Raw genomic sequence first — 8,116 nt, 5'->3', positions numbered from 1 at the left:
TACAGCCGCCGCTTTTATGGCCACTGAGGCTGCTCAACTTAGAACGTGTGGATGGAAACTTCGGAACGCATAGCTCTATATGCAGGTGAATGACAAAGAAACAGTTCGATGAGTGCTTTCACCGGAAACAGGAGCAACGAAATAAAAGGGTTTTAACAACAAACACCATGGTCGGGATTCAGGTCCTTTGCGGCACCACATGCTACAGGGTTTCAGGTTGGTGGCCCGCTGTTCGGCGTGGTGTGGTTTTCCCAACACGTGGCGACAGAGGGGGCTTCTGGTTATTTTTGATCAGCCCAAATCTAGCAGTTAAGCAGTTTTGCATTTTCATCCCAGTAAAGCGGTACAGAGAAGTGCGGCACGCATTGAATAAAGCATGGCAGAGTGTTTGTTAAGTGTAAAGAATTCTTGGAAGTCTACGCAGCAGGTCGAAATGCTGTGTTGTCATGGTTTGGAATCTCGGTGCGCGGCAGTTTTGTGTGACACTTATTGAAAACGCCGTTAGTTAGAACCCCGGTCTATCCAGACTGACGACTTGGTACCACAAAACCACGTATATAAATCTGAGAAAACTAGTGGTAATTCGGAACAAAGAGCGCATGCCACGATTAATTCGATCAGGCCACGCAGCCGACCTGCCCAGGGCGGTGAAACACGAGAACGCGACTTTTCGCCTCACCATTACAAAAATCCTCTATAGACTTTCTGTACACTTTCTGTGGACTATTTCGATCCTTTAGACATTTCTTTTTTCTATAGACAATGTACTGACTGTCTACAGGCTAAAATTTATTAATTTCCTTTTACCTGTGGGCTATCTGTAGAATAAAGTTTCTAACAGTCTTAAGTTTCTTCTGCTTACAGACAGTCTATATACTTTATTATATAGATTAAATTCTAACCATTTCAATTTCCTTTGTCTATGGACAATTTATAGTGTGTCTTTGGACCAAAGTCTAGAACAATTTCGAATTCCTTTTGTCTATAGACAATGTGAAGGCTACCATTAGAGTAGTCTAACAATTTTAATTTACTTATACCTGCAGACAGTCTATAGACTACCATTAGACCAAAGTCCGTAAAAATTTCCAGTTTTGTCTAAAGACAATCTACAGACTGTAAGTAGACTAAAGGCTATAACAATTTCAATTGCCTTTTATCTATAGACAATCTATAGATTGCCTTCGGACTAAAGGCTATAACGATTTCAATTGCCCCTTGTCTATAGACAATCTATAGATTCCCTTCAGACTAATGTCATACAATTTCAAGCAATTTCAATTTTCTTTTGTCTATAGACAGTTTGTAGACTGCTATTAGACCAAATTATATAAGAGTTAATTTCCTTTCAGCTGTAGACAATCTATGGACTACCATTAGACCAAAGTCGATAACAATTTCAATTAGCTTTGTCCATAGACAGTCTACAAATGGCCTTTAGACTAAAGGCTATAACAATTTCAATTGCCTTTTGTCTGTAGACAACCTATAGAGTGCCTTCAGACTAAAGTCAAACAATTTCAGTTTTTTTTGTGTCTGCTCGAGGTCTATATAAGTACGTTGACTCAAGTTCATAAGAAGGCCAGTTGGCGGAACCACTGGTGATGTCTCTTCCAGCTCTATTATGAATAATGTGCACCGGCTTACATTTTGTAATCGTAGCTCATTCACCTGTGACAAAAGTTCTGTATTCCTGGAAAGATAGCGTCCACTGGCTTCCACATAAGCATGGGGATGAATGACTTGAGCCGTTGTAAAATCTGAACATTTTTTCGGCCAATGGTTACAGAGGTTAAAAACGATTTACTACCACATATGTTAGCCAGCGTGTTTAGCTTAGCCGTTAAGCTTGGTGAAGCTTATTTACTTGTGCCGACACAACTTTTTAATAGCGCGGGAAATGTGGGCAGCATCTTCCCAACAGTTTTTGTCAGAGCTGGAAAAGTCTAGCATTACCCTTTGTTGCTCACCTGTGAACGTGTTCCTTTCTTCAAGACTCTTAGCAAAACAGAATCGCTTTAGCACCGGGATGTACCAGGGGATTTTGGAAATTTCGAGGACGCAACATTTGTCTTAATCGAAACGAGGGACTAACTCGTTAGTAGGGCAGATACCGTAAACTTGTCGAGCTTCCGCAATTATTTGGTCGTGAAGCTTAACACTTCGAGTAACCGGAGCTTTCGGGTCAGCCATCTGCGCTAAGGCAGATCAAGTCTGTTAAAAGCTGTCGCGACTCATTTGAACGTGCAGGAGCAGCGGTTCAGGCACTGCATCCGCACGATCTACCACGACCTCCCTCTTGCCGTTGCCTCCGCGTACGCCCACGCCTCAGACACAGCGGCCAACGCCAGCACGGTGACTGCCGCCGAAGGGGTCATCCACGACGTGGCTGCCAAGATGATCGAGCTGTTGGAGGCGTCGGGCCGCTTCCACATGGCCGAAAGCCTGCGCACCATGGAGCGTATCTTTATGCTGCCCCTGGACGATGTGAGTGACTGCAGCGGGTACAAGCTCTTAATATGTTGCCAGTTCATGCTGCGCGGTGAAGATTTTTCAAACGCGCGCCGTCTAACCTAATACGTTCCTGCAGACCAAATTAACCGTGCTCAATCACCAGCAATCAAACTTTCTGTTTGTAAATATTACATGAAATGCACAAAATATAACTGCTTAAGTAAAGTCACCCACACGCTTAGCTCAAGCAGGTAGCTCAGCAACATATGCTGCGAACAGGAGGAGTAAAAAGACAGTAAGCTTAAGCTTCACTGGTTGTGGACCCCAAAAATTGCTTAAAGTGCACCTTAATTAACTACATAGGCGACTGTAGAACTCGACGCCTGTCTACCGATTCTTGACAGAATCGGTTACTTCTAACTATTGCTCTGCTGTTTTAGGAGGTGTGTGCGACACCCGAGGCAGGACTTCGCTCTTGTATACGATGCCATCTATGAGCTATCAGGAAACACTAAAATAAACAGACCAATAGTAGTAGTAGTAGTAGTAGTAGTAGTTTATTAAAATAATAATAAAAAGGAAGGACAAGATTTTTGCTGGCGCCGGCGTCTGCCATCGATACTGAAGCACCTGAGCTGGGGAAGCGGAAATAATGGATAGCAGGCAGAGTGGAGAAATAAAAAGAAAGAGGTGAGGGGAACGGAAGATAGGATAGGGGGGAGAGGATATACACAAATCCGGACCAATAGCAGTGAATTGCAGTTCACGAAGCGTTTCATAGGTGTACCTTAAGATTTCCCGCGTTCTTTGGGGCGGATGTGTACAAACCCGTAGTCGCAAATTTTTCGAAGGCATTATTAAAAAAAAATTTAATTTCATCGCCATACTTCCAAGCATCGCGGATTAACAACTTAGCTGCGATTGTGCAAATCACGCGGGGAACCATTATAATTTAGACAATGCGCCTTAGATGCAAATAAATATATTTTTGAAGGAGTCCCCTTCCATGTACTTTTGACGGAGGGTTAACATGCACCTCAAGCAAACTGGTGACAATTCTGCTTCCGCAACCACTGGTTTGTGAGCTGCCGGTTGTAATAAAGGTGCTGTTTCCACGACATACGGGCCATGCTGGAGTCAGTGGTGGGTCCTTGCTTATAACCAAGCTTCCAGTGAAGCTGTCGTATAGTCGGATAAAACTTATGAACGCAGCGGCTTTCCCGCATCAAAGGACCCTCTTCCAGCCAATGGCGTCGGCCGTTTCTCATGGCCCTGCTAGCGTGACAATGCAGGGAGCGGCGCCACAATGCAGAGAGGGGTCTATCCCGTACAATGAAGGGAGGGTACTATACGCTTTCATCTACCACTCCCTGCTTTGTCACACTAGCAGGGTCACGAGAATCGGCCGACGCCATTGGCTGGAAGAGGGTCCTTTGATGCGGAAAAGCCGCTGCGTTCTTAACTTTTATCCGACTATAGTATGCTTTCGGGCGTAAATCTCGAAAGAGTATATATATAGGTGATTTACTGGCTATCAAGTGTGTGTATGCGTGCGTGTGCGTGTGCGTGTGTGCGTGCGTGCGTGCGTGTGTGAGTACGTGTGCGTGTGTGTGTGTGTGTCAATCTAGGAAGATGAGATTGATGCGTACACTCTGGCCTTGTGTCCCTTGTGCCTACTTTAATTTAGGCCAGGTGTCTTGCAGGCTATCCAGAGTGCCGTGTATTCTAGGAAAACCAGACTGATGCGCGTACTTCGGCTTCGTTTCTGTTGTACCTCCGGCGATGCTTTTTGCCGCCATTTTTTTTCGCACCAGGCTACAGTACCTTTTGATTTTACTCGCCAGGCTGTGGTGGACTCGCTTTATGAGTCCGTACCGGCAGCCGAGGTCCGGCGCACGCTGTTCGGTTCATTGGCCGAGGCGACGAACGCGTTGGCTGAGCGCCGCCTTGCGGCACTGGGCTCTCGTCTTGACAACCGCACGCTTCTCCTGTTCGCACGGCCGCTGGACGTCCGGATGCATTACCTGCAGCCGCTGCACGCGCTGCTCGTGCCCATGGCGGTGCTGGAGCCGCCATTGTTCCGGCAGACGCTCACCACCCCTGTCAACTACGGCTCTTTCGGTCGGCTCGTTGCCCAGGTGCGGTTGACGTCTCTTGTTAAAAAGAAAAAAACAACATGGAGGAAGGAAAGAAGCAACGAGAGGCTCTGATGTCACATTTTTGAAGCCGAACGTGAGGGCTCTCACCCTAGTTGGCGTCCGTCTCAGCGCCTTTGCGCATTCGCAGCAGACAATGAACCAGACGACACCGAGGCGCCCAACGTACTATTGGCTGTGCCATCGGCCAAAGACTCCCAGTAGTCCCTTCGGAAGGAAACACGTGACTTCCGGCACATTTTTTTGTTATGTAGCTCGGATAGCGAGGGCTTCTCCTGCGCTTTCCTACCTCCATTAAATAAAAGTGAAACGGACGTGCAAGTTGTGGGACGCAAGTTTCAGCGTCGGTTGTATGTGTAGGGAAGTGTTGAAGAACTTGAGCCCCATCATAGGTCATGTGACTGATGAAAATTATTCATGTGACCTTACTATGTGATGATGTCACTTCATGGGGATGACTGAGAGATTTTTAGGAGCTAGGGGAGTTTCTCCGGGGCTAAAACGTCTGACGCTGTCAAAATAAACGCATAAACTGGGCAGCATCGCGCTGGCTGCGTTCCCTAATAGCAGCTTCGCGACAGATCTAGCATTCAGACCCCGTCAACTGCCATTGTGAGGAAGCCTATGAATTAAATGTCAGTGCGAATGCAAGATTTCGCTGCCGAAAACGACGTCCTCGCAAGGCGCATCGGTACACTTCGCAGCTAGCAGTGAGTCATGTCGGCCTTTCTTCTAGAAGTCGATCCCGGCTGTATTGTAGCAAACAATGGTTCAGTTGAAGTAGTCGGCGGGTTTCAGACTTGTCTATTGCATATGGCCCGCCTCAGTTAAAGATAGCTCGATTGAGCGGCGGTACATAAATAATGAGTTGTGTTAGAGGCTAATTACAAGCCTGGAGTGCGAACAGACGGGGAAGTTTCGTCCCCAATAGTGTCCACACAGCTCCAGCAGCCTGTACAACGTCTTAATTTTTTTTAGACATGTTGCGATACCATACTTGTGCTGTGCAGATCGCATCCTACTTCAAGAAAAACGGGGAAATGAGATGGCCAGTGGGAAAGGACAGAAATCCAGGGATCAATGTAAAGCCGAAAAAAGTTGTATGATGCAATAACCTCATACAGGCTTTGTCATACAAATGTCATACAACTTTTATACTATTTTATGACATTTGTATGACAACTGCATGATGTATGACGTTACTGCATTACACAGCTTTTTTTTTCACTAGGTCGGGCGTCAATGTAAGAACTTTTCCATTTTAATGAAAGAGCCTTGATCAGGGATAGTGTTCGGAATTGAACCGTACGGATAATCAGAACTTAGACGAGTCTTATTCTCGGTTAAGGCAGCCAATATAGACCGGGGTGGGGTATAGAACGGCTGGTGCTTAATTTTTCGTTGGTTAGACCCACTGCATGGATCTTGGTGCTCCCACAATGCAGCTCCCGCATTTGACACTGTTTCAAAGAATACTTCATGAAAGAAGAAAAAAAATGTCACGTGGGATTAACGTTGTCTTTATATCGAACAGGTTTTGATTGAAGCTTTCGTGAAGAAGCCCAACGCGACGAAGCCTTGCGACGAAGCGGCCGACAATTTCACCGCTAGTGTGCTTCGGGACGCTGCTGTCGAGAGGCCAGTTGGGCGCGCATTTCAGGTGAGCTGAGTCGTGTTGCTAGAAGAAACTTGCTGTCATCAGCGGCTAAGCAACACTACGTTTCACAGCAAGTTCCTAGATGCTTTGGTACACTGCAAGCACTTTTGCGCGGTCCATCATGCCATGAACATTTTAGTGCGAAAGAACTTTGCGAAAGAAAACAGACGTATGTATGGATGGATGGATGGAAGGAATGAAGGAAGGTGGAAAGGAAGGAAGGAGTGAAGAGTGATGAAGGGAAGAGATGGGACGGGATGGGTGGTTGGTTGGTTGAAAGGAAGATAGGAGCGTCTCCTTTGAAAGGGGATGGTGGCAGTTGCCACCATGATTGGCTTTTTTTCTTTACGTTTATTTAACTGTGTTATGAATTGGTCTTAAAATTCGCCCCTTTATTTCAATACGTTTTCAGTCCCGCATTTCTAACCTTATGGCACTTCTATGCTTTTGAGCCACCAGTCTTCCAATCTTTCAGTCGCTCTTTGCTAACTTCCACCACCCATTTATTTACACGACCATTGTTAAAAGGACGTTGACAAAAGACGCCCTCTGTCGACTGAATTCGCGCGCGCTTTTTCTCTGCGCATCGGTGTGGTGTGGTGTGCGCAGGGCCAGCTGAACAACCGCAGCGTGCCGCCCGAGGTGCGACTGCTGGGCTTCCAGGACTTCAGCGACGAGCAGACCTTCTTCATCGCGGGCTGTTACGTACGCTGCAGCTCCGAGGCGCCCTGCTCGACCGCCTTCCGCCACAACCGTTGGTTCTCGGCCGCCTTCGGCTGCGGCCAGAACGCGCGCATGAACCCCGAGGAAAGATGCGCCTTCTGGTGACGCAGCCTGCGGCAGACGCCTCTCTCAACAGCCGTGACGTCGCCGGCCACACTGTGCGACTGTGTCACACGCGTCACGTCAGCTACTATCCTACGAACACTGCGTGGCGCGTAACCCGGACGCGTCGCATTTGTCACGTCGTAGATGCGACGAAGGAAGTCGCATACGCGTTGTGCTAGTGACATTTTATAAGCTCGCCATATTTACCTTGAGCCTCGAAAGCTATAGAAGGAAAGTGTCATCACAGGAAATTGTTTTCACATTTTATAGTTTTTTTTTTGCGAAGCAATAGGGTTCAAGGACAACATCGCATCACTCTCGTTTATACTCGTAGCCTACTTGTGCAAACATAACGCCTGTAATCTGTCATTTTGCTACTTGTTAATTATTTCATTCTAATAGTACAATTACGTCGAATGTGGTCGTTTTAGAAATGTTTCCTTTGCTTTGTGAACATGGGACTAACATTGCTGTGACCTGTGCCAGTGTCTCAAAAACTGCTCGGTATAGAGAGAGAGACAGATATACAACGTCGCTTTTGGGTTCGGCATTATGTGTTCTCCATTCGTTCCCCAGCGTGTTGCAGGTGTGGGTGTAGTAAAGGGTGAATTATATCGGCAACTGCAGTGGGTCAGTGCTCCCTGTATGGGGATTGAGACGTAGTCGCAAAACCGTGAGAAGTGTTCTTTCTGAATTTTTGGCCCTTTAGACAGCCGAGGGCGGTTCGTTGACGTTGAACTTATTTCCACAGCTCCGCATCAAACATACGGAATGAATGTTGCCGTAATGTACGATTCGTGGTGCTTTTATTTGGGATTTGCGTATATTAATTACCATAAGCACCGGTGCAGAGAAAGAAACGGTATCTTATGTGTTTTGTTGTTGCCATATAACAAATTCATGTATTTACGTAAAGGTGAGCATCAGTGTTTTTTTTTTGCTCAAGAGGACTGTGGGACGGCTAAATGAAAATTACACGCGTCAACCATTGCGTCTTTGCGCCCTTGCGCATGGTATCGTA

At 46.5% G+C, this 8,116-nt stretch overlaps 1 protein-coding gene across 1 annotated transcript; it reads left to right on the top strand.

Moving 5' to 3' along the window:
* Nucleotides 1-2,397: 2,397 nt before the first annotated feature.
* Nucleotides 2,398-7,300, top strand: LOC144124155 (neprilysin-11-like). Its single transcript, XM_077656812.1, has 4 exons — nt 2,398-2,487; nt 4,299-4,592; nt 6,145-6,270; nt 6,877-7,300. The coding sequence occupies exons 1-4, from the start codon at nt 2,398-2,400 to the stop codon at nt 7,093-7,095; spliced, it is 729 nt and encodes a 242-aa protein (XP_077512938.1). The 3' UTR covers nt 7,096-7,300.
* Nucleotides 7,301-8,116: the final 816 nt, after the last annotated feature.

Source organism: Amblyomma americanum, chromosome 3 (assembly GCF_052857255.1).
Source record: "Amblyomma americanum isolate KBUSLIRL-KWMA chromosome 3, ASM5285725v1, whole genome shotgun sequence".
NCBI lineage: Eukaryota > Metazoa > Arthropoda > Arachnida > Ixodida > Ixodidae > Amblyomma > Amblyomma americanum.
This window is presented reverse-complemented; position numbering and strand designations above follow the sequence as displayed.

What these genes read in the sequence shown, in the direction of transcription:
- LOC144124155 (XM_077656812.1), top strand. Translation starts at nt 2,398, where the DNA reads ATGATCGAGCTGTTGGAGGCGTCGGGCCGCTTCCACATGGCCGAAAGC. An exon ending in TCGGTCGGCTCGTTGCCCAG is followed by an intron (nt 4,593 to 6,144) that starts GTGCGGTTGACG and finishes TATATCGAACAG; the next exon opens with GTTTTGATTGAAGCTTTCGT. An exon ending in CAGTTGGGCGCGCATTTCAG is followed by an intron (nt 6,271 to 6,876) that starts GTGAGCTGAGTC and finishes TGGTGTGCGCAG; the next exon opens with GGCCAGCTGAACAACCGCAG.